Source organism: Ranitomeya variabilis, chromosome 4 (assembly GCF_051348905.1).
Source record: "Ranitomeya variabilis isolate aRanVar5 chromosome 4, aRanVar5.hap1, whole genome shotgun sequence".
Classification (NCBI taxonomy): domain Eukaryota; kingdom Metazoa; phylum Chordata; class Amphibia; order Anura; family Dendrobatidae; genus Ranitomeya; species Ranitomeya variabilis.
In genome coordinates, this window is record NC_135235.1 from 444,474,093 (window position 1) to 444,500,185 (window position 26,093).

At 43.7% G+C, this 26,093-nt stretch overlaps 1 protein-coding gene across 6 annotated transcripts in view; it reads right to left on the bottom strand.

Annotated features, from left to right (window-relative positions):
• The window catches only part of LLGL2 (LLGL scribble cell polarity complex component 2), a 104,792-nt gene that overhangs the window by 57,333 nt on the left and 21,366 nt on the right, over nt 1-26,093 (bottom strand). For 4 of the 6 annotated variants that reach the window (XM_077251505.1, XM_077251503.1, XM_077251507.1 and 1 more), the window contains exon 2: nt 4,598-4,700. In XM_077251505.1, coding sequence (XP_077107620.1) covers nt 4,598-4,672 — 75 coding nt within the window. In that variant the 5' untranslated portion in view covers nt 4,673-4,700. Of the gene's footprint in view, nt 1-4,597; nt 4,701-4,907; nt 4,931-26,093 lie in introns of those variants that run through there. The other 2 variants (XM_077251502.1, XM_077251501.1) reach the window with 1 other exon arrangement.

Sequence of the window (26,093 nt, forward strand, 5' to 3'; positions counted from 1 at the left end):
TTAATCGCTACGACGGCACGATCCGTGACGTCGCAGCGATCGTATGAGTATCGCTCCAGCGTCGTAGACTGCGGTCACACGTTGCAATCACGGCGCTGGAGCGATGCCGAAGTCCCCGGGTAACCAGGGTAAACATCGGGTAACTAAGCGCAGGGCCGCGCTTAGTAACCCGATGTTTACCCTGGTTACCAGCGTAAACGTAAAAAAAACAAACACTACATACTCACATTCCGGTGTCTGTCCCCCGGCATTCTGCTTCTCTCCACTGTGTAAGCAGCAGAGCCGGAAAGCACAGCGGTGACGTCAGACGTCACCGCTGTGCTCGCTTTCCGGCTGGCAGGCGCTCACAGTGCAGAGAAGCTGAGACGCCGGGGACAGACACCGGAATGTGAGTATGTACTGTTTGTTTTTTTAACGTTTACGCTGGTAACCACGGTAAACATCGGGTTACTAAGCGCGGCCCTGCGCTTAGTTACCCGATGTTTACCCTGGTTACAAGCGAACACATCGCTGGATCGCTGTCACACACAACGATCCAGCGATGTCAGCGGGTGATCAAGCGACGAAAGAACGTTCCATACGATCTGCTACGACGTACGATTCTCAGCAGGATCCCTGATCGCTGCTGCGTGTCAGACACAGCGAGATCGTATGGATATCGCTGGAACGTCACGGATCGTACGGTCGTAGCGATCAAAGTGTGACTGTGTGACGGTACCCTTACTGAAGTGTGTAAGTAAACACTGTCCTACAAACAATGCTCTGCTCATCTCTTAGGTAAACTACTCCCCACCAATTCACCCCACTGTTATATTTTCCAAAAATGGTTTCACGTAGGTCACCAATTTAAGACCTGTGTTCATGCTTCTGTAGTGGAAGCAAAGCTGAACGTTGGGATCCTGAAAAACACAGTAAAAACCACAGCAAAAAATGCAGTAACAGCTACTTTATGTAAGCAGCTTCTTTACTGCAAGAGAGCAGGTTTTCCTGCAGGTTTAAAAAAAAAAAAAAAACGCACAAAAACGCAACATGTGAATATAGCCTAAAGGCCAACATATGTTTTTGATTACCACAAGGCTAACCTGCCGATAACGGTGTGATTGGACACTAATGTGTATGGGGGCCTTCCAACTCTCCCCCCAGTAGATGTCAGGGCTAGTGATGAGCAAGCATACTCGTTGCTCGGGTTTTCTCGATCACGCTCGGGTGGTCTCCGAATATTTGTGACTGCTCGGAGATTTGGTCTAGATTTAGCAGCTGCATGATTTACAGCTGCTAGCCAGCTTGATTACATGTGAGGATTCCCTAGCAACCAGGTAATCCCCACATGTACTCAGGCTGGCTAGCAGCTGTAAATCATGCAGCTGAGGCAACGAAAACTAAATCTGAGCAGTTACAAATACTCAGAGAGCACCCGAGCGTGCTCGGGAAAACCCGAGCAACGAGTATACTCGCTCATCACTAGTCAAGGCATTTTATATTGACTAACTCCACCAAAACGTATACTGACTCCTGACTCCACAACCCTGAGGCTAACTGAACACTTTTACGGGTATATAGTGAACTTAGCCCCTATAAAAATCATACATGTAATATAGCCTTTGTTGGTATAACAATATGAATTTTATATATTTACAAATATATATTAATTTTTTTGTCTGCAAATAATTGCATTTTGGTGCACCGTTGTGCCCCTGAATTTGCACTTGGTTGACAAAGAACAAGCCGTGCACTGCGACCACACTCCCTTACTGCCGGCAGTACAGTACTGAGGAGCAGCAGCTGCAGGCGGTATCTGGTGCCGAGTGGCGACAATGACACTATATAAGTGCGGCAGCAGTGTCCGTGTAGGGGCAGAGCTGTGGATTGTCACTTTCATTGACAGCACTAGACTCAATCACAGCTCTGCGTGAACAATGCAGCCGCGCTCAGTCATTGCAGGTTCTCAATACTGGTTTTGCTCTGCGCCTGTCGCTCAATAATTTAAGTTTCACAATTGCGTCTATGTGTACAGCGTATCATCCGCAACCAAAGACATGCTAGCGCAGCGTTTTTATCCACATCAGCTTACGCATGACGGCAAAAAAAGCTGTGTTTGTATGCGTTTTTGCTTGCGTTTGCGCTTTTTATGTGCATGCGTTCTATATTTCCAGGAGGGCGTGTCTCAAAACAGTTCCTGGACATGCGGAGTCCGAAGTATGCAAGCGCATCGAACGCATGCGTTCCTATAGACAGTAATGCGTTTCTTTTACGCACTCATCCGCATGCCTGCACATATTTGACTGATTTTTTACGCTTCCAAAAATGCAACATGTTGCGTTCGCCACGCCGCACACCACGAAAAAACGCATGCGTACACAAAAGCATGCGAACGCATACAAACGCATGTCCATGCATACACCATGATAAAGATAGGTACGCATGAGGATCGTAAGCTGCGCACACAGACGCAAATGTGAAACCAGCCTAACAGTTCTTGCCAGTGTAACACTAAGCGCCACTGTAAAGTTCAGGCAATCAAGACATGACAACTCTCAATACACAAAATTTTAGGAGGCGCAATGGTGCTCTGAGCCCTTTGGTGAAGTCAAGTGTGCACAAAGCCCTATTAATTGCAAAATATATATATATATATATATATATATATATATATATATATATATATATATATATATATATATATATATATATATATATATATATATATATATATATATATATATATATATATATTTATTTTTTTTTTTTTACTGTAACCAAACCACTAAAAGCTATAGTCCAGGTATCAATTGTATAGGTGCCAAGTTCCCTACCTGTCAGCAGGTTTTCTGTGGTGCTCAGGGGTGGGCTTTATTTGGTGCTCTGCTTACATATGCATCTGTATGGGCTTAGGACAGGTTACTGATCCTTCACTGACTTGCCCCCTATTTTACATATACTATAAAGTATATTTACATATACTTTACTCTGCCCTCGACAGGACAGAAAAAATATAAGCCTGCACAGGAGCGTAATGTTGGACACTGTGGATGACGTAGGATGCGTCATCCACACGAAACAGGGAAGGAGGACGGCATCTCAAGAAAAGGAGAGGAGGCCCTAGATTGAGACCAGAGACGGCTGTGTGACAGTCACAACACATGCATGGAGAGCCAAAACACACAGGCTGTCTATGCATGTGTTGTGACTGTCACGTAGCTGCGACATATGCAGCTGCGGAGCCGAACAGCTGATTATCGGGTATCCGGGTTCCTGATGCAGCTATCTGGGAAGCGTTATAGCTACTATTCGGATAAGGAGTTAGCCAAAGCTATTCGCTCATCCCTACTTATTAACAAACTATCTGATATGAGGCTTACAGGTAGGACTTTTTTGTGAAGTCTATAACCAGGATGCCCATATTAATAGTATAGATAGGTCAAATATGGTGACACAATCCTTTTAAAATTAGTAAACACTATGGTTTGCACTTCCGTTCTTCTAGTCACATATTTCCCTTAATTTTCAGAAGGAAATGGTTTTGTTACAATTGCTTCTTAAAGCACCACTCCAGCGGCACTTTAAATGCAAGTCTCCTTCCCCCGTTCATATACTGACTTTCTAGCGGCTTTACCTTTTGCCGAGGCAGCTCTGATACCGCGGTGCCATCTGGTACCTTCTGACTGGCCGGAAGTCAGAAGTTACGTCACAGCAGCTCAATGCAACCTAGAGCCAGAACGAGGCTCTCAGATGTATTGAAAAGTGACCTCCGTCAGGCTCCATGAAACACTGGAGCTGCCGTCAGGACACTCTTCACCAGAGATCGGCAGGAGCACTGCAGGGAAAATGATGAAGGCGGAAGCAGGTGAGTACGAGACAGAGAGCAGGACAATTACAGTTAAGGTACCACTCCAGAAGTGCAATAAAAAAAACAAAAAAACGCAGAAGTGGTGCTCTAAAGAGGAGCGATCAGCTCTCCTGACAGGTCTGGATTACCAGTAAACAAGCAATTACACAGCTTTCGTTCTTAGACTTTAGCATTCTGTTGTTCCTCGGTTGCTCATCCTGGAACTCCAAGACTAAATTTAGTGTTACCATTTCCCATGTTAATTATACTTGTCTTTTTCCACTCAAATCAGTGCTGCAAAATGACGCTGTGCAAATACTTTATTGACAAATTAATGATAAGGCCCCTAGTGGTCAATTTCTTCATATATTTCCAGGAGGAACAACGGACTAATGGCACAATGCAAAGTTCTTTATGAAAAAAAAAAATGGAAAATAGATATTGCGCTATAAATAAAATGGTTTACTAAGACATGAGATGACAGGTTAATCCTCTTTAGACAGTACTATGTGCTTTTATGATGCGGCTCTCTGCTGTATAACCATCATTCATGTGTGAACAAGAAATCCATTTTTGAGCTGAGAGATGAAGCAGCAGATGGTCACAGCGTGGCACCAGAAATAAATAATTCATATAATGAACTATAGGAAGCCAGCCACAGCAGTCAGAACAATCCCGCCACGTATACATACATGCAGACATGTCGCAGTCTGCGGCACCACGTCCAATACCCTAGGAATGAAGCCCTGCCGAGTATTAAGCCCACGTCACCTTGTTAAACTGGAACAGGTCCCTTTTCAGTCTCTCCCTCACAGAGTCTTGACCAGACCTTAGGAAGCGTTTCATTTCTGCAGCGCCCGAGCTCAGCGACACCCTGAAAATTCAACACAGGCAAATGAAAAATCTCCATGATAGATGCAGAACCAAGATCATGGACGTTACAAGTACAGATGTGCATTATACAACCACAAAAAACCATAGATGAATCCGGTCAGCACCATTAGGGTCATGGGTGCTGCCACTGAGAACTCCATATAGATGCCCAAACGACGCCCAGTAATTACTAAACACTTTTACACACATGGCACACGTCGACAGCTCTCGGGGATATCCAATGTATTTTCAGAGGACGGTTCGGCTGAATTTGGAGGCTGCGCATGCAGTATAGCATATAGAGCTGGCTGCGGACTATGTTACTCATTAACCCAAGTGACAGCTGCACACCCCGGACCTTTACCCCCAGCGCTGGCGGCAGGGACTGGAGGAGAGATTACCACTTCACCAACCTGTCTGTTCCAGACAGAACACATTGTAATATTAATAATGGCTGAAAACAAACATCACTTTATGAGCAGAGCATTTCCTCTGTGTGAGCAGAGTTTGCCGCATGTAGCTTCCTCCACTGATCTCTGCACAGATTACGGCACGAAAACAAACAACAGTACCTGACAGCCATTGTGGCCCCCGGTGCTCATGTCTGTAGGGAAACATGAAGGTGGGCGAGTCACAGCAGCCTAGATCTATGCATCTGGCACGAAGCAACAGGCAGCGGAGAAAATCTAGGATGAGGCAGACGACCCAATACAGAGAGGAGGATTTTCTAGCCACCAGAATAAATGAGGTCCAGAGTCCCTTACATCAAACTGCTTGCCTTGACTAATTACCAGTCTTCAATGGTCTCCAAAATAAGAACTTGTTCTTTTTTTTTTTTCTCTCTTCACATGTTTCATATCTTGTCTTCATTACTTTAAAAGGTAACCGGTTATCAAAACCTGGTATTTACCTGTAGACATACTGGTAATCTGCAAGTTCATAACCTTTTACGTATATGTGGCAGACTAACCGGATTTTTGGCTGCAGGGAAAAAATAAAGTTGTATCCTCCCTGCAGCCACTCACTTCAAATTATTTGGGTAGCGCCAGGGTCAAGTTAGTGTGCTGTCATCACTGCTGCTCCATGACTGACATCCTACTGAGCAGGATGTCAGTCAAGGAGCATGAGGTGTGCTTTCTACTGTGTAAGAAACAGGTTTTCTCCCTGCAGCCAAATATCCAGTAATAAAACCACATATTTAAAATGACGGTATGTACTTTTAGATTACTACTACATATGCAGGAAAATTTAAATACAAAGTTTGCTTGATGACTTCATGAATAATCTGTCTCCCTTCGAACCTCTCTCTCTCCAATCTATCCTTAATGGAGCACCTGGCTCATTTTTGTACAGCTGTTGCACTGACTCCTCCACCCTGTACCAGTAATTGCATTGATTGCCCATCTGAAAAAAATACTACAAACTTATTACTATCATCTACAAATCTCTCTCTAGTGCGACACTTGCCCACATCATCTCCATCTCTGTGTACGACCTTAACCATGCTCTTCGTGTTGAATAAAGATCCAATATTCTAAGTTAAATCTCCTACTCTTATCTCAAAGTCTTTTCTTGTGCTGCACCAGTTTTCTGGAATGCTCCACCATGCCCAAATAAACATGAGCCATTCTGCAGTACCTGGGAGCAGCCACTATACATTGTAGGGGCTGTGTAGTTTGTTACATTGTATACATCTGGCCGCTGCTGAAGTTAGTCAGTGGAGGTGCCAAAGTACCAAAGCCCCACTAATTTGATACTAATGGCGTATCTTGGTGATGCTGTTAAAATAAAGGTAAAGTGGACAGCACCTTTTTAACAAGTGTGTTGGGCATACAAATTTGTGGCACCTACAGGTTCTCCTCCTGCACTTATTATGGCTGCTGGCGGAGGAGTATGTGACCAGATCAGTCTAGCAGTTTCCTCCAATTGAAAAATCCCAGGATTTGGGAAAGTTTTTTTCATTTGGAGGCTGATGGACAAGCATATCACGTTCTTCTTTAGCTGCCATTTTTATGGACAGAAGAGTTGTATAGTCAATTGCAGGAGCAGAACCTGTAATACTTACATATTTTAGTAAGTGCTATAAAGTCATAGCCCCGTTAATGACTAGGTGCACCTGTAGATAAAGTGAGCATACCAAATAAATAGCTATTTCTTAACCCGAGATGAAGCAATTCTTAGCTGTAGTCTTCCCTTGTAGGTTTACTCTAAATGTTGCTGTCAGGCAGATGAGGCAATGCTTCACCTTGGGATCTTCATACATTTACTGAGAATGATGCAACAGGTAATCCAGGTACCCTGAGCAGAATTCCTGGTAGTAAAGGCAGCTCAATGACACCGCTTCCAAGAGTCACTACACTGGACATGAATACATTTAGCAAAAAAGACTGGCCAAATCCCATAAAGGCCTGTGGTAATGACTCGGTGCACATTCCTATTACAAGTCACAAGGCACGGGATGACGGCTACAAATGGCTGGTGAAGGGGAGGCTGCTGCACACTTGCGGTCCTATTTTTAGGATGCTCACATGTGATCAGTCCGTGCAGGTCTCATACTTCTGCTCATGGCACGAAGAACACCCCTGCTCAGTGCAGACAATACACTCACTGCCGACAATACACTCACTGCCGACAATACACTCACTGCCGACAATACACTCACTGCCGACAATACACTCACTGCCGACAATACACTCACTGCCGACAATACACTCACTGCCGACAATACACTCACTGCCGACAATACACTCACTGCCGACAATACACTCACTGCCAGTCCTCACATACAGAAGCATCAGGGGGAACTTCTGCCCTGAACAGGCAGAATTACACCGCCACCTTCACACGGAGCAGATTTGTGGGGACATGGATTCTGCACCTGAAAGCTGACATTACACAGATTTGGTTATAAACGAATGAATTTCACCCCATGGTCAAAAGAGAACAGTTCCAGAGTAAAATCTAGCTCAGCTGAACTCCTAAGAAATGGGGAATGTCTCCTTAGGGAGTAACTTGTTAGCAAGTTGGTGACTAATTGCAAAATACTATATTAGGGGATATTCACAAGAGGTGTTATTGCTGAGTACTTGGTGTGTAAAATGCATGTTTTACTGTACCGGAAAGATCAATGAGATTTCGGAAATCATATAAACACTTGTATTAAAAAAAAAAATCATGACAATTCTTTCAACATTTTTGCAGCACTTTTAATCCTTTCAAATTAGTGGGAATAAAAGCATGAATACATTCTGCAAAACTGCATATAAAACGTAAAAGAAATGTGAGAATTGTTCTTAGCGCTCTTCAGCCAAGCATTCCTGTGTTCTTTTTGACAGTACTGCTGCCAAAAATCTCTGGCGGTGGCTTATAATCTTATATCACAAAAGGATGAGATCGGCAGTCCACAATCCAACATGCTTTCTGTCCCTAGACATCGAGAGACATTAAACTGTCAGCTGAACTTGTCGCTATTGACTAGTATTAGTCTAATGTGCATGGGGTCTTAAAGGGGTTGTGTAGCAAAAATAAGTTATAAACTATTAAAAATATTGGTGAGAACTTCTAGATCGGTTGGGCCAAGTCTGATGAGACCCCACAGCGTGCATGGTCAGCCATTGCTCCATTCATTCCCTATGGTGCTGCACTCAGATTTTTTCAAAGGCCACATAGAAAATGAATAGAGCGGCAGTAAGGTTATGTGCACACATTGCAGATTTCCTGCTTTTTTTTACCTCGCAGAAACACTGCAGATCTGCAAGTGATTAACAGTACAATGTATATCAATGTAAAAAAATGCTGTGCTAATGGTGAGGAAAATTCCGCACAGAAACGCTGCGGATTAAAAGAAGTAGCATGTCACTTTTGTGCGGATTTGCAGAGTTTTTGTACCTACTCCATTATAGAAATCCGCAGGGGTAAAAAACGCAGCAAATCCGCACAAAATCCGCAGTAAATCTGCAGCAAATACGCACAAAATCCGCATTAAAAAGGCATCAAATCCGCACCTGCGTTTTCTTTTCTGCCAGGAGATGCAGAATCCGCACAAAAGATTCCAGAGGCAAATCCGCAACGTGTGCACATAGACTGTGACAACAGACTTGTTCCCCATTGTGCCAAATCACGGCTGGCCCCAGCGGTGGGACACCAACCAATCAGCAAGTTATCAACCCGCTAAAGCTTTTCTTTTCCCTCTCCTTCATATAACCTGCGGGCTGAAGTATTCTGAAAGAGGAAAACCCCTTTAACTATTTATAAACTTGTAAGAAAAAGATCATCAAGCCCGCATGAAGGGTGTAAGTCGTATTAAAAATAGTTTGTCAGCATGAACATGCCCACTCCATATAAATACTCCCACAGAAAATCCTGCCACTAGTGGAGCTTACACAAGGTAATACTTGACTTAGAGTGGATGAAAAATCAGTTTGGTCCAATAAAGACACGGGACCGAAGTGGATGACAGACCTGTGTTCACATAGGCAGGACGTACTACAAATATTCTGCCGTCTACCAGAGGAAACCATCTAACTCGCAGAAATCCCAGGGGCAAGATGTGGAAGGCTCATAGAGACTTATCCAAAGCGACTTGCAGCTGTAATTACCACAAAAGGAGGCTCGACAAAGTACTGACTTTAGGAGAGTGAATAGTTCTGCACACTGAAGTTTTCAGTTACTTTGTCCTATTTGCTTCAAAATAAAAAGAAAACCAAATGTTCACAGTTATAGGCATGTTCTTGAAATTCCAGGTTGTGACGCAGCGTTGCTGAGATCTCAGTCTGTGCATGCGCTGCCTCCAGCAGCCATTTTCCCGAAGGCCACAGCATCGAGGCAACGGAAGAGCACGGGCTCCGGGCTTTCACAAAATGTCACTGGAACCCCCCACCGCTGAGCCTGCAGCACCGGGATGGGAGTGAGATCATCGCCCTGTAGCGTCGGACCACAGGAACAATCGCCCGACTCCTGCTGCCACCTCGCTGATTGTAAGGACGGTATATTCCGACTATAAGATGCATCCCCCGATTTCACCCAAATTTCTTTTGGAAAAAAGTGCATCTTCTAGAAAAATACGGTAATTGTGGAACTTATTATTCCAAGATCTAATGATTAAAACGAACATTGTTTGTGGGACAACCCTTTCAATGTTGATTACCTTTTTCAGGCTACCAAAGTGTACTTTACTACTGTAGTAGGTCCATCACACGGCAAGTTTAATGGGCGTAATCACCACATATACAGGTCCTTCTCAAAAAATTAGCATATAGTGTTAAATTTCATTATTTACCATAATGTAATGATTACAATTAAACTTTCATATATTATAGATTCATTATCCACCAACTGAAATTTGTCAGGTCTTTTATTGTTTTAATACTGATGATTTTGGCATACAACTCCTGATAACCCAAAAAACCTGTCTCAATAAATTAGCATATCAAGAAAAGGTTCTCTAAACGACCTATTACCCTAATCTTCTGAATCAACTAATTAACTCTAAACACATGCAAAAGATACCTGAGGCTTTTAAAAACTCCCTGCCTGGTTCATTACTCAAAACCCCCATCATGGGTAAGACTAGCGACCTGACAGATGTCAAGAAGGCCATCATTGACACCCTCAAGCAAGAGGGTAAGACCCAGAAAGAAATTTCTCAACAAATAGGCTGTTCCCAGAGTGCTGTATCAAGGCACCTCAATGGTAAGTCTGTTGGAAGGAAACAATGCGGCAGAAAACGCTGTACAACGAGAAGAGGTGACCGGACCCTGAGGAAGATTGTGGAGAAGGACCGATTCCAGACCTTGGGGAACCTGAGGAAGCAGTGGACTGAGTCTGGTGTGGAAACATCCAGAGCCACCGTGCACAGGCGTGTGCAGGAAATGGGCTACAGGTGCCGCATTCCCCAGGTAAAGCCACTTTTGAACCATAAACAGCGGCAGAAGCGCCTGACCTGGGCTACAGAGAAGCAGCACTGGACTGTTGCTAAGTGGTCCCAAGTACTTTTTTCTGATGAAAGCAAATTTTGCATGTCATTCGGAAATCAAGGTGCCAGAGTCTGGAGGAAGACTGGGGAGAAGGAAATGCCAAAATGCCTGAAGTCCAGTGTCAAGTACCCAGTCAGTGATGGTGTGGGGTGCCATGTCAGCTGCTGGTGTTTGTCCACTGTGTTTCATCAAGGGCAGGGTCAATGCAGCTAGCTATCAGGAGATTTTGGAGCACTTCATGCTTCCTGGCACCTGCTCACAGTGCCAAAACCACAGGTAAATGGTTTACTGACCATGGTATTACTGTGCTCAATTGGCCTGCCAACTCTCCTGACCTGAACCCCATAGAGAATCTGTGGGATATTGTGAAGAGAAAGTTGAGAGACGCAAGACCCAACACTCTGGATGAGCTTAAGGCCGCTATTGAAGCATCCTGGGCCTCCATAACATCTCAGCAGTGTCACAGGCTGATTGCCTCCATGCCACGCCGCATTGAAGCAGTCATTTCTGCCAAAGGATTCCCGACCAAGTATTGAGTGCATAACTGAACATTATTATTTGATGGTTTTTTTGTTTGTTATTAAAAAACACTTTTATTTGATTGGACGGTTGAAATATGCTAATTTATTGAGACAGGTTTTTTGGGTTATCAGGAGTTGTAGGCCAAAATCATCAGTATTAAAACAATAAAAGACCTGACAAATTTCAGTTGGTGGATAATGAATCTATAATATATGAAAGTTTAATTGTAATCATTACATTATGGTAAATAATGAAATTTAACACTATATGCTAATTTTTTGAGAAGGACCTGTAGTTCACACAGCAGAAAGCCAAACCAAGAAGGACTGTGGAGAACCATAATTTACCCAGAAAGGAGCAATGCTTCACCTTCATGCATTGGGTGAGTTCAAGCTGCCTTCCTTAAAGGGATCTGTCAGCACAAAATGTCTGCTCAAACTAAGCACATGCACTCCGTGCACCACTGTAGTTGGCCACACAGTTCAGTGAACCTCTCCATCTTCATATTTTGCAGTATGGAAAAAAAACAAAATGTGTTCTATTAGTTTTGTGGACAAGACTGTACTAGTTTCAACGACATTGCTCATTCACCCACGAATGGCCCCATAGTATTCCACGTTCACCCCGGTGTCGCCGAAATAAGCGCTTATTGCTAGTGTTCCAAGCAACAGGTCTAGCAATTGTCACAATTTGCCTTTAAAATACACTATCATGTAAGTCCAATGGACAAAAAGTATGTTCCCCTTCAATATGCCATAGTAGGTCATGTCAGTGGTGGATTATCAAAAGGGCAATCTGGGCTACCACCCAGGGCCCGACAGTCTGGGGGAGGCCATGGCTAGATGGCCCTCATTATATTGTCGCGCATTGTGGGTAGAGAGCGTTCCTGCAGGTCCGCTGGCCACAATAGAGAACAGCAGTGAAGCTGCAGGAAGTCATTTGGGGCAAATTACCCACATGAAGTAGTGAAAGCGCGAAGAAAGAGGAAGGGACTTGTAATGGATTGGGGTGGGGAGGCAGATATTTGTAATGAATTGGCGGAGCAGGAAGTGCACATTGGCCAATCAGCTGGGAGAAGAGCACAGTAGCCAATTTATATTTGGTGGGGAAAAGTGGCTAAATGCACTTAATATATTAGCGATGGTGTAATGCACTGTTACTGATGTGGTGCAATACTATTAGTTTTTGTTCACATGCTGTGTTTTTTCCCCAGATAAAATCTGCTCTTGGCAGAAAAACTTGCTTTTAAAAAAAAAAAAAAAAAAGCAGGTTTTGCTTAGTTTTTGTTGCGTCTTTTGTAGGGTTGTAGAGTCAGAGTTCATTTTGGTGGAGTCAGTATAAAATGGACCAACTCCTAAAACATATAAAAAATTGGGTACAGTAGTACACTGCAGGATGCGCTGTAAATGTTTCCATAAGAATTTGGGAAAGTTAATAAATGTCTTATAAATGTCTGTTCTGTTCCTGATCTAAGGATCTCTAGTGGAGATGAATCTGTGCTGCACTTTATGCACATGCTCAGTAGAAAAACTCCACCAACCAGAGCAAAAAGGCACTGATAAGGATTGCCTGGCTTACAGACTTCACAGTCCTGTTTCTTTGCAGTGTTTTTTTCATGATACATTTGCCTCTTCTGCATGCTGACGAACAGGTTCCGTTTTATGCACTAAATACCAGGTTTTGACACGATAAACTGATACTTGCATTTTTTTCAAGCTGTAAAAATGCTGAAAAAAAAACCAAAAAACTGACCTGCTGCATTTTGCAAAAAAAAAACAACGAGGTATTGCATAAAATACTGAGGACAAAAAAAAAACAGCTTTGTGCATGAGATTTCTGAAATTCAAACTTAGCTGGTGCTGTAATATGTAGCTGATAATTAGCATAACAAAAACATTACAAAAATAGTGAAAAAACACAATTTGTGAACATAGCCTTAATGAAGTGGTGCACATTTACATTCAGGAGGTGCATTTTTTATTTCTGTGGCAAAAAGAAAACAAAACCTCTATAAAAAAAATGTTTCTTCTTCATTCATCAAGTGCCAGATCTTTGATAAAAAATGGTTCCATCTTGGAGCCAGTAAAAAGTCAAATTCGACCACCAATAAAGGGGTACCAACTATCCTTCCGGGACTAAGTGTGAGGTGAAATGGTAAGTGACTATACATGTTTGCAGTGGCTATTGACCAATGGGAAATAAATGAAAGAAAATAATCAGATGAGACAGCATTAAGGGTATGTGCACACGTCAGGATTTCTTGCAGAAATTTTCCTGACAAAAAAAACGGACATTTCGGCCAGAAATCTGCATGCGTTTTTTTCCCATTTTTTGATGCGTTTTTGATGCGTTTTTCCCAGATGCATAGAATTGCGGGAAATACGCAGAAAATCCGCAAAATTAATGAACATGCTCATTTTTTACCGCGATGCGTTTTTTTGCGGAAAAAAAACGCATCCATGTGCACAAAATATGCAGAATGCATTCTAAATGATAGAATTATTATTATTATTATTATTATTTATTGTTATAGCACCATTTATTCCATGGCGCTTTACAAGTGAGGAGGGGTATACATAATAAAAACAAGTACAATAATCTTAAACAATACAAGTCATAACTGGTACAGGAGGAGAGAGGACCCTGCCCGCGAAGGCTCACAATCTACAAGGGATGGGTGAGGATACAGTAGGTGAGGATAGAGCTGGTAATACAGCGGTTGGTTGATCGGTAGTTACTGCAGGTTGTAGGCTTTTCGGAAGAGGTGGGTCTTCAGGTTCTTTTTGAAGGTTTCGATGGTAGGTGAGAGTCTTATATGTTGTGGTAGAGAGTTCCAGAGTAGGGGTGATACGCGAGAGAAATCTTGTATACGATTGTGGGAAGAGGAGATAAGAGGGAAGTAGAGAAGGAGATCTTGTGAGAATCGGAGGTTGCGTGTGGGTAAGTACCGGGAGACGAGGTCACAGATGTATGGAGGAGACAGGTTGTGGATGGCTTTGTAGGTCATCGTTAGGGTTTTGTACTGGAGTCTCTGGGCAATGGGGAGCCAGTGAAGGGATTGACAGAGGGCAGAGGCCGGAGAATAGCGGGGGGGACAGGTGGATTAGTCGGGCAGCAGAGTTTAGAATAGATTGGAGGGGTGCGAGAGTGTTCGAGGGGAGGCCACAGAGCAGGAGGTTGCAGTAGTCGAGACGAGAGATGATGAGGGCATGGACTAGGGTTTTTGCAGATTTCTTGGTTGAGGAATGAACGGATTTGTGAAATATTTTTGAGTTGAAGTCGGCAGGAAGTGGAAAGGGCTTGGATATGTGGTTTGAAAAAGAGATCAGCGTCAAGGATTACCCCGAGGCAGCGAGCTTGTGGGACTGGGGAGAGTGGGCAGCCATTTACTGTAATGGATAGGTTCGTTGGGGGGGGGTCACGTGAGATGGGGGAAAGATGATGAATTCTGTTTTGTCCATGTTAAGTTTGAGAAATCTAGCGGAGAAGAAGGATGAAATAGTTGACAGACATTGAGGGATTCTGGTTAGTAGGGAGGTGATATCTGGTCCAGAGATGTAGATCTGTGTGTCATCAGCATAGAGGTGATACTGCATAATGCATGCGTTTTTAATAAGTTTTTATAGCGTTTTTAATGTGAAAAAACCTGAACGTGTGCACATAGTCTAAATTACTGGATGTAAATATTTATCCTCCACATCTACCATTTGGCTTGCAGAGAGATGATGGCAGAGATGTAAAACAGCCTTTCCTATTATGGATAGCGCCATTATCACATACAGCCCCATTCCTTAGCCATGATCTTCTGTCACGTTTGGTACAGTAGAGGGCCCCAAGTAGGCAGCATTTACTTCCTTAGTACCGCAATCACAGACATGGCTCAGTACAGTCTATTCTCCCTATCTGCCCCCTTTGTCACCACCAGTGTCACAGTAGTAAACAACAACAGAAAGAACACCTTGTATAGCAGTGCAGGACATGTGTGCCCTAAATATATATCATGTTATTCAGCACCATTATTGCTAGATTCACATGGGAAGTGATGGGAAGACAGCATGCAAACTTTACAAAGGTTCAGCCCTCGAGCAGCGCAACTCCTACTGACCTGAAAGAGGAATTCCAGCTATGTTTTATATCCACTTTCTGCAATCTACACCAAAAGTTACAAAAATATTTCAACAGCAGAGCGAGTCTCTTCCCACACACAAGGAAGGGAGCAGATCCCCGGCCAACCAAACAACCATGAATGAGCTATACTGCCTATGTACTACAGTATGTATGGATTGGTGTCCTGATCTGTAATGCTAGGGCTGTGTTCACATGTTGCGTTTTTCAATACCAGGAAAAGCTATGAGGCTTCAGAAGTCTCAGGCACACTTTTCCTGACTGAATTGGAAAACTGTTGTTTTGTTTTTTCAACTGGTGCATGTCACTTTCACCCATAGAAATCAATAAGTGCAAAAACAGCAGCAAAAACGCAGGCATCAGGTTTTGCTGCGTTTTTGGTGCAAAAACCTGAGGAACAACAAGCACTAAACTATCAAGAATGGAAAACGCAGAAAAAAAACCAAAATGCTTTTTTAAGCAGTTTCTTTACTGCCAATAGAGCAGATTTTGCCTGCAGAAAAAAAATGTAGCAAAAAGCAAAGTGTGAACATAGCCGTAGGCTGTGTGCACACATTACATTTTTACTGAGTTTTTTCAGCGCAGATTTGTCACAAAACCTGAAAGGTTTCCTGGTGTCTCATGCACAGGCAGCTTAGTTACAACTTGTAGGTTTATATCTGCAGCATGTCAATTCTTTCAGCGTTTTTGCAACAGATTTCATTCATACTAATGAATGGGAAAAAAATCTGCACCAAACAGTAAAAAAATCAATGTGTTTTTTGCAGCTGCATTTTTCCTGCCAAGAGATGCACTGACAGGGAGTACATGTAACTCATACATACTACCCTCCGGTCCCGGGTCTGAAACCGGTGAATCCCCGCAGCGCACAGTGCGTACGCTGGGGGGCTTTTATGTCTGCAGTCACATCGATTTGGACCGGACAACCCCTTTAACAAGTGCACATACCCCAATGCTCTAATATTCTAATACCAGGAAAAAAATTAAGAGCGACTTCTGGCATTTTACTACTAATTTATGGTCCCCAAAAACTATTTTTGAACTATGAAGTAACTTCAAGATAAGGTGGTAGTAGGATAGGTCCAGTAGAAGTAAAGATCTTAATCTACGAATTTCCTACCATAATGCAATCTTCTCGGGTGCTACGGTTTCAGACCAGGCCAGAGTATATTGGCAAGTTCATTGAGTTTATGTAAACAATTAAATACCATATATTTTTATGCCACTGGACAATCTCTTTAAGATTACATAACCGTATTTTTGGTCAGAGCGCTGTCTGTGGAAAAAACCATACAGCAGTCAGACCAACGTTATTTATTGGGGAAACGAAGACGAGGGATTTTTTTTTTTAAGCGACCAAATCTGGGCCAAAAAAATAAACCACAGCATGCACTACTTTCTTTCGTAAATTGGATGAGATTCACCCAAGTCTACAAGTGCACCAGAAAATAAATAAATAAATATCGGATGCCACATAGAGCCAGAGTTTAGCATCCATTATTAGTCAAGCATACATTGCAATTCTGTAACATAAAAAACTGTGTGTGGTTTTGTAAATGATTAATAGTTGCTGTGATAAGAAAAAAAAAAAAAAAAAAAAAAGACTGTACATGGATGACAAGTGAGAAAAAAAAAAGTTCTGAAACCCTTAAAGGGAACCTGTCACCCCCCAAAATCAAAGATGAGCTAAGCCCACCAGCATCAGGGGCTTATCTACAGCATTCTGTATCCTGAAAGATGAGAAAAAGAGGTTAGATTATACTCACCCAGGGGTGGTCCCGCTGCGGTCCAGTCCGATGGGTGTCGCGGTCTGGGGCCTCCCATCTTCTTACGATGACGTCCTGTTCTTGTATTCACGCTGCGGCTCCGGCGCAGGCGTACTTTATCTGCCCTGTTGGGGGCAGAGCAAAGTACTGCAGTGCGCAGGTGCCAGGAAAGATCAGAGAGGCCCAGCGCCTGCGCACTGCAGTACTTTGCTCTGCCCTCAACAGGACAAAGTACGCCGGAGCCGCAGCGTGAAGACAAGAAGAGGACGTCATCGTAAGAAGATGGGAGGCCCCGGACCGGACATCGTACCGGGACCGCCTCTGGGTGAGTATAATATAACCTGTTTTTCTCATCTTTCAGGTAACATCGGGGGCTTATCTACAGCATTCCAGAATGCTGTAGATAAGCCCCTGATGCTGGTGGGCTTAGCTCACCTTCGATTTTGGGGGAGACAGGTTCCCTTTAACGATTTTTTTTTTTTTATACACTCCCGTGAACGTACTCTAAAAGGGAACCTATTATCTACATTCTGCCCGAACCAAGGGCAGCATGAAACTAAGATCTGATGTGTTATTTCAGCCGCGTATTTTCTTACTAAAACACTGTGCCTTGGATTACTTGTTTCCAATATACAAAAATAGGAAAAAGCCACCGGGGACTTGCCTTTTACTAGTCATCCAAGACGCATAGTCCCAGCTGTCTTTTCTAAGCATGGTTTCTCAGAAACACTGAATCGGTGTAAACTATATACAGCTACAAAAATGCAGCCAGACTCTAGTGGTACAGGCAGCATGAATTAGATGACAAGTTCTCTGAAAATGAACCATGATGTAAATACACCTGTCATCAGTGAAAGTTACTTTTACTCTATAAAGAATATAAAGGTCATTCTGATCTTGCACTGCTGTCACTGTACTTGCAGGAGCGTGGCGATATAAGGTTACAACTACCGAGAATGGAGAAAATCCCAGCAGTTGTCGCATTAGCTGCAGGGTCAATACCAACTTCAGCATCTAAGGGTACTGTCACACAGTGGCACTTTGGTCGCTACAACGGCACGATCCGTGACGTTCCAGCGATATACTTACGATCTCGCTGTGTCTGACACGCAGCAGCGATCAGGGACCCCGCTGAGAATCGTACGTCGTAGCAGATCGTTTGAAACTTTATTTCGTCGTCAAGTGTCCCGCTGTGGCGGCATGATCGCAGCGTGTAACAAAGGAGTGCACGATATTCCCAATGTCCTGTATGACTTTTACATCGCAACTACGTCATGAAATTATCGCTCCAGTGCCGTGCATTGCAAAGTGTGACCGCAGTCTACGACGCTGGAGCGATAATCAAGCGACGCTGCAACGTCACAGATCGTGCCGTCGGAGCAATCAAAGTGCCACTGTGTGACAGTACCCTAAGAGGTTACACTGAAGGATCAGGCTCCCTCTGCCAGTGCATTGGCACTACCTTCAACAGGGTGGTGATGTGTTGTGGTAGCTGGAGCCTAATGAAGGCCCTCAGATTTGCCATTTTAGCACTATCAATTCCTACTAGATAGGGGTTCTGCTGCCAGGCTCAATACAAAAAGTAGAAAAAGTACGAGAGTAGTAGGACAGCAGTGCTACAGTCCAAAAGTAGCAGTGTATTTTACCAGCGATCAAGTGGTCGCATGGTCTAGGGGAATATGTAGACTCAAAAACATTGATTTTGGAAGAGAACTTTTTTTCTCCAATGTTGAAAAGTAGTTAAAAGTTAAAAAAAAAAAAAAAAAAAAAAACTATTTCAAATTTGGTACCTGCATAATTGCAATGAAGTCCAAAATAAAATGGATGCTGATGGAAAAAAAAAAAAATCTTTCCCTAAAAAGTGAGAATCAGTGTCGATCATGAAGCAAGCACGCTGGCACATTGAATAGAAATCCACAAGTGTTCATTCATACACTTCCAGAAAGAATATCAGGAGTAGCTGCCAAGGAAATCTGCTCTGGAAGTGCCCTTCCATAGGAAATACACAGACTGGTCAGGAGAGCAGAAAGGTGTTCTTTAGTCCTCATTCTGACGTTCGGATTTGTTTATGTACACAAAAAACAATGGTACGTGTCAGTGTTTTGGATCAGAGTGTCATCAGTGTTTGGTCGGAGTCAGTTTTTACCATGAATGATTTTCACATGTGGAAAAGTAAATGAAAGCTTCTCCTATTCTCTGCAATGTTCATCACAGACTGCACACAGATGCCATCCGAGTGCAGCCGGGTTTTTCAGGGACCCATAGACTTGTATTCGTTCTTTGCATCTATGTGTTGGTAAAGAACAGGTCTCAGTGATTTTGGCAAGGAACAAGTGAATAGCCCCATACACCATAATAGGTGGGTGTTCCAGCCATGAGAAAGAAAAAAAAAAAAATGTACGTCTAAATGAGGCCTTGGACCAGTCAGATAATAAAGCCTAGTTACAACATGCATGGCTATACATGATTACACAACACTGAGGCCTGGATTATCTCTTTTTTTTGCATCTTGTAAAGAATGTTTCCTTGATGTGTTTATTGACCAAGAATAGTTTTAATGACTTAAAGATCTTTTTTTTGTCTAACATTCCCATACAAGGATTCAGCCGGGTTTCCACCACATTGTGTGCTGTACAGAGCCTGCCGGTCTTGGCCTTGTAGGGGAAGTTCTATAGGACAGCAGGGTGTTTGGCAGATCACATCTGGCTCATACACCCTGTGTAGTTTCACTGCTTGTATGGCAAGGGATGGCACAGAGCCAGCAGCCCTGGTTTCTGGGTGTGTTTGCACTTTCAACAGTGGGCGTAGAAGCTGGGAGAAGCCGAGACTCTCTGTGACCTGTAGACTACAGGAGGTTTTATGTAGGAAAGGTGTGAACTCTGCACTGCACCATAACATCCTAGCATTACAACTGCCCACTCTTTCCCTCCAGCGTCTTCAGGTTACATTTATTTTTACACATGGCAGATGTGTGTGTTACAATAATCACAGAACAATTACTGTAGTTTATGGAACTTGCAGAACTGTGTCACCAGCTCAGGAATGGCCAGCTTTAGCTCTATTTTATTCCTGCTACTTACACCAATGGTCACAAGTGTCTACAGCACTCAGCAGATATCCAGAATGCAGATTATATCTCGGATTGTAGCATAACATGCACTGGGTGACATACACAGCACAATGAGGAGGCCTGTACATAGTACAATACACACAACAGTCCTACTACTGCACTAAACCTGTAGGTGGTCAAGGTTAAGGTGACCGTTGACCCATTACCTATTCTTGAAGGGGTGGTCTGAAGGTCAAATACATTTTAATCTAAATCCCTATCTATTTAGTGCTCCAATATAAACTAATTTCTAATATACGTGCATTAAAAATTCCATAACTACATTATCTCACAGCAATTGCATTTTCCAACTTCCTGGGTGAAGACACTGAGTATCCCAGTGCATCAGGGGGCAGAGGCTGCGGTCACTGTCACAGCATGTTTTCTCCCTGAAACAAAGTGTGCCACTCGTTTCAGGGGTTGGGCTAGTCCCTGCGCACTGTTATTGTGCCATGTGCACAATCTCAGCGCACTCTGTGTTGCAGACTCAGATCAGTGACAATGAGCAGAAGACTGGAAGTTGTAGGTACAAAGGTGGGGGGGGGGGGGAAGGGGAATGCTCATCAAAAGGGGTTGTCTGACCTTGTCTGCATTCAGTCTATGTGCCTGCAGACTTGCGAATCCTCACATCGCGCACGGTGAGGATCACGGTCACAGAGTGCCTGCCGACTTGTGGCCCAAGGCCAGCAACCCTTGATATGATATATACACTCACCGGCCACTTTATTAGGTACACCATGCTAGTAACGGGTTGGACCCCCTTTTGCCTTCAGAACTGCCTCAATTCTTCGTGGCATAGATTCAACAAGGTGCTGGAAGCATTCCTCAGAGATTTTGGTCCATATTGACATGATGGCATCACACAGTTGCCGCAGATTTGTCGGCTGCACATCCCAAAGATGCTCCATACAAGGCAGGATGGATCCATGCTTTCATGTTGTTTACGCCAAATTCTGACCCTACCATCCGAATGTCGCAGCAGAAATCGAGACTCATCAGACCAAGCAACGTTTTTCCAATCTTCTACTGTCCAATTTCGATGAGCTTGTACAAATTGTAGCCTCAGTTTCCTGTTCTTAGTGGAAAGGAGTGGTACCCGGTGTGGTCTTCTGCTGCTGTAGCCCATCTGCCTCAAAGTTCGACGCACTGTGCGTTCAGAGATGCTCTTAGGCCTACCTTGGTTGTAACGGGTGGCGATTTGAGTCACTGTTGCCTTTCTATCAGCTCGAACCAGTCTGCCCATTCTCCTCTGACCTCTGGCATCAACAAGGCATTTCCGCCCACAGAACTGCCGCTCACTGGATTTTTTTTCTTTTTCGGACCATTCTCTGTAAACCCTAGAGATGGTTGTGCGTGAAAATCCCAGTAGATCAGCAGTTTCTGATATACTCAGACCAGCCCTTCTGGCACCAACAACCATGCCACGTTCAAAGGCACTCAAATCACCTTTCTTCCCCATACTGATACTCGGTTTGAACTGCAGGAGATTGTCTTGACCATGTCTACATGCCTAAATGCACTGAGTTGCCGCCATGTGATTGGCTGATTAGAAATTAAGTGTTAACAAGAAGTTGGACAGGTGTACCTAATAAAGTGGCCGGTGAGTGTATGTATATAGTATACACACACAAACTGGTCATTTTCAGAACAGGCTGCTCATCTGGCAATGTAAAACAAACTTGGAAGTACACTGAACCCTATTTAATAATCAAGAGGAAGAAAAGGCCTGACTGGACAGTAAATGTGGGGCCATAAGTGGGACAGGCCAGAAGGGCTAGGAAAACAAGCAGATGATTCAGAAAGACTTTGCTGGATTTATGGCTCCTAGCAGATAAATGTCTACAACTAGACAAACACACACAATGGAAAGTAAATACCACAGAATGAATGGGAAGTAGACAAACAGCAAGGTCACTGGAAGGAAGCGGCTGCTACAGATCAAAGTTTATTACTTGGGTCTGATCCTTCAGGTGTTGTAATCACTGCAATCATTTGAGGAATTTCAAACAGACCTCTCGGGTGAAATAGTGAAGGCCACCAACCCACAAGAGACAGGGTTAATGCCTTCAGATAAAGAACAATATGCTCTGCGAAGAGCCATTCAGGCAGCTTTCTGACAGATGGTGCAACCTGATAAAAACAGGAAAAAAAAAAAAAAATCTATTCAACTCTCTCAACCGACACATCTCAGATCCCACTTTGCTGAACGCCATAAATTCTAGGATTAAAACTGATGACAGAGAATCTATTATCAGCTTTCATAGCACAAATGCATACATTAAAGAGTAATTACACTAGCATCATCAAGTTAGGGTACCGCTACACAAAACGATTTACCAACGATCACGACCAGCGATACGACCTGGCCGTGATCGTTGGTAAGTCGTTGTGTGGTCGCTGGAGAGCTGTCACACAGTCAGGGAAGCAGACGGCCAGGGACCTGACGGACACCGGAATGTAAGTATGTACTGTTTGTTTTTTTTTACATTTACAATGGTAACCAGGGTAAACATCGGGTTACTAAGCGCGGCCCTGCGCTTAGTAACCCGATGTTTACCCTGGTTACAAGCGAACGAATCGCTGGATCGCTGTCACACACACCGATCCAGCGATGACAGCGGGAGATCCAGCGACGAAAGAAAGTTTCAAACGATCTGCTACGACGTACGATTCTCAGCAGGGTCCCTGATCGCTGCTGCGTGTCAGACACAGCGATATCGTATGGATATCGCTGGAACGTCACGGATCGTACCGTCGTAGCGATCAAAGTGCCAATGTGAGACGGTACCCTTAACATATATTTTTAATAATGTACACAGTGTGTATTGTGAAGCAAGGTCCACTTGAAATACTATTTAGAGGTGCCAGAAGGTTTTAGACATCAGAGTATCCACTACAGAGGACACAGCTAAAGCAACAAGTGCCTCAAAAGTCTAAAGCCATCCATGATCTGTCAGCTGAATTACACACTCCTGAACTTCCCCAGAAACCTGGTTATTTACAGTGGGAAATTAAGAAATTTATGCTGATGATTTTGCCAGTTTTCCCATCTACAAAGAATGGAGAGGTCTGTAATTTTTATCGTAGGTACACTCAACTGTGAGAGACAATCTAATTAAAAAAAACAACACAATTATATGCCTTGTACGCCGGAGTGGGCGATATTGGGAATATGGCCGGGAGAGGGTTCGAGAATTACAAGAGGGGCCAAACGTCTGATCTCTATAGTGTCTATGGTGGGGAAAAAATGTATCTTACAACAATGGATAACTGCGGAACCTCCTACGCTGTCAATGTTCTTAAATAAATTAAAACATGTGTTTCGTATGGAATGGATAGAGGCACAGTTGGGCGAAGATCGCATGGTGTCCCGCTTTTTTGATACTTGGGAGAGTTTTATTGATTTGTTCTCTGAGGAGATGAGAAACCATCTTATAGCCTGCTTTGAACAGTCCCCATGGTATATTAATAGGATACTGGCAGGAGATCCCCCGATTCGACATGAAGGACATGCTAGGGTGTGACTGAAGCGACAATGCACTTAATAATTGTTACCAGTAGGTTAATGTGATTCTAATAATGTAAAGTTATTTGTTTGTTCTTTTATCTTTATTTTGGTGTTTAAACAAGAAACAAAATAAGTTAAAAAGGAAGGTCATTTCCTTTTGATTATGTAATGCTGTTAATCTTATTTTCTCTTGGACCCTGATTGCAATTTTACATGTTTCAATTATATGATGCCCAGGAGATGTAGAACTGTATACTTATACATTGTTTATTGTATTACATAATTTGTGTACACGAATATTGTATCCTTCAATAAAAAACTTTTTAAACAAAAAAAAACAACACATTATGATTTTTACATATTTCATGCAAAAAAACGCAAATTAAAGGGCACCTGTCACCCCGTTTTTTCAGTATGAGATAAAAATACTGTTAAATAGGGCCTGAGCTGTGCGTTACAACAGTGTATTTTGTGGACCCCGATTCCCCACCTATGCTGCCAAAATACGTTACCAAAGTAGCCGTTTTCGCCTGTCAATCAGGCTGGTCTGGTCAAAAGGGCGTGGTGTCTTCCCCCAGATCTTGCTTAGTTTTCCGTTGGTGGCGTAGTGGTTTGCGCATGCCCAAGGTCCCCGAATCCACTGCACAGGGGAGTTAAAAGAGCGCGATGTGCACTATTTCATTGGTGATCGGTGGGGGCGGCCATCTTCCTTTGGCCGCGCATGCGCAGAAGCGGTGCTCTGCTGGCCGCGGCTTCAGGAAAATGGCCGCGGGATGCCGCGCGTGCGCAGATGGAGATCGCGGCGGCCATTTTCCTGAAGCAGAGTTCGCATCTCGGCTTCAGGAAAATGGCCGCCGCGATCTCCATCTGCGCACGCGCGGCATCCCGCGGCCAGCAGAGCGCCGCTTCTGCGCACGCGCGGCCAAAGGAAGATGGCCACCCCCACCGATCACCAATGAAATAGTGCACATCGCGCTCTTTCAACTCCCCTGTGCAGTGGATTCGGGACCTTGGGCATGCGCAAACCACTACGCCACCAACGGAAAACTAAGAAAGATCTGGGGGAAGGCACCACGCACTTTTGACCAGACCAGCCTGATTGACAGGCGAAAACGGCTACTTTGGTAACGTATTTCGGCAGCATAGGTGGGGAATCGGGGTCCACAAAATACACTATTGTAATGCACAGCTCAGGCCCTATTTAACAGTATTTTTATCTCATACTGAAAAAACGGGGTGACAGGTGCCCTTTAAGTATTTTATCACCTACAAATCAGCGAGAATTGTGGGTATCACAGACCTGTTTTTCTTTAAGAAACCCTCCTACTTTGCACTAATTACCTGTATTAATTGCACCTGTTTCAACTCATTACTCAGACACCTGTCCACACAATCAATCACACTCCAACCTCTCCATCATGGCCAAGACCAAAGAGCTGTCTAAAGACACCAGGGAAAAAATTATAGACCTGCACAAGGCTGAGATGGGCTTCATTAAATATACAAGCAGCCTGGGGAGAAGATAACTGTTGGCTCAATTATTAGAAAATGGAAGAAACACAAGATGACTGTCAGTCTTCCTCAATCTGGGGTTCCATGCAAGATCTTGCTTTGTGCGGCAAGGATCATTCTGAGAAAAGTCAGGGAATCAGTCCAGAACTACATGGGAGGACCTGGTCAATGACCTGAAGAGAGCCCACAGTGTCAAACATTACTGTTAGTAAAACACTACGCCATCATGGATTAAAATCCTGCAGGGCACGCAAGGTCACCCTGCTCATGCCAGCAAATGGCCAGACCAGTTTGAAGTTTGCCAGTCACCTTCTGGATGATCCAGAGGAGGCATGGGAGAAGGTCATTGTGGTCAGATGAGAACAAAACAGAACTTTTTGGTATCAACTTCACACACCATGTTTGGAGGAGGAAGAAGGAAAAGTACAACCCCAAGAACACCATCCCAGCCATGAAGCATAGTGGGGGAAACATCATACTTTCGGTGTGCTTTTTGGATAAGGGGACAGGGCGACTGTACCGCATTAAAGGGAGCATAGGTGGGGTCATGTATTGCAAAATTTTTGCCGGCAACCTCCTTCCCTCAGCAAGAAGATTGAAGATGGGTCGTGGATGGATTATCCAGCATAACAATGACCTGAAAAACACAGCCAGGGCAAATAAGGAGTGGCTCCGTAAGAAGCATTTCAAGGTCCTGGATTGGCCTAGCGAGCAGAGTTGAGCGAATCTGTTTGGATTCGGTCACCGAATCTGAATTTGCCATATTAGTACCATATTCGTGCCAAATGTATATTTGATGATCGGTTACGAACCTATTCGGTAGTATCTACTTCCATTGCCTCCAATGACGTTCAGCTGTGTTCGACGAATATTGCAA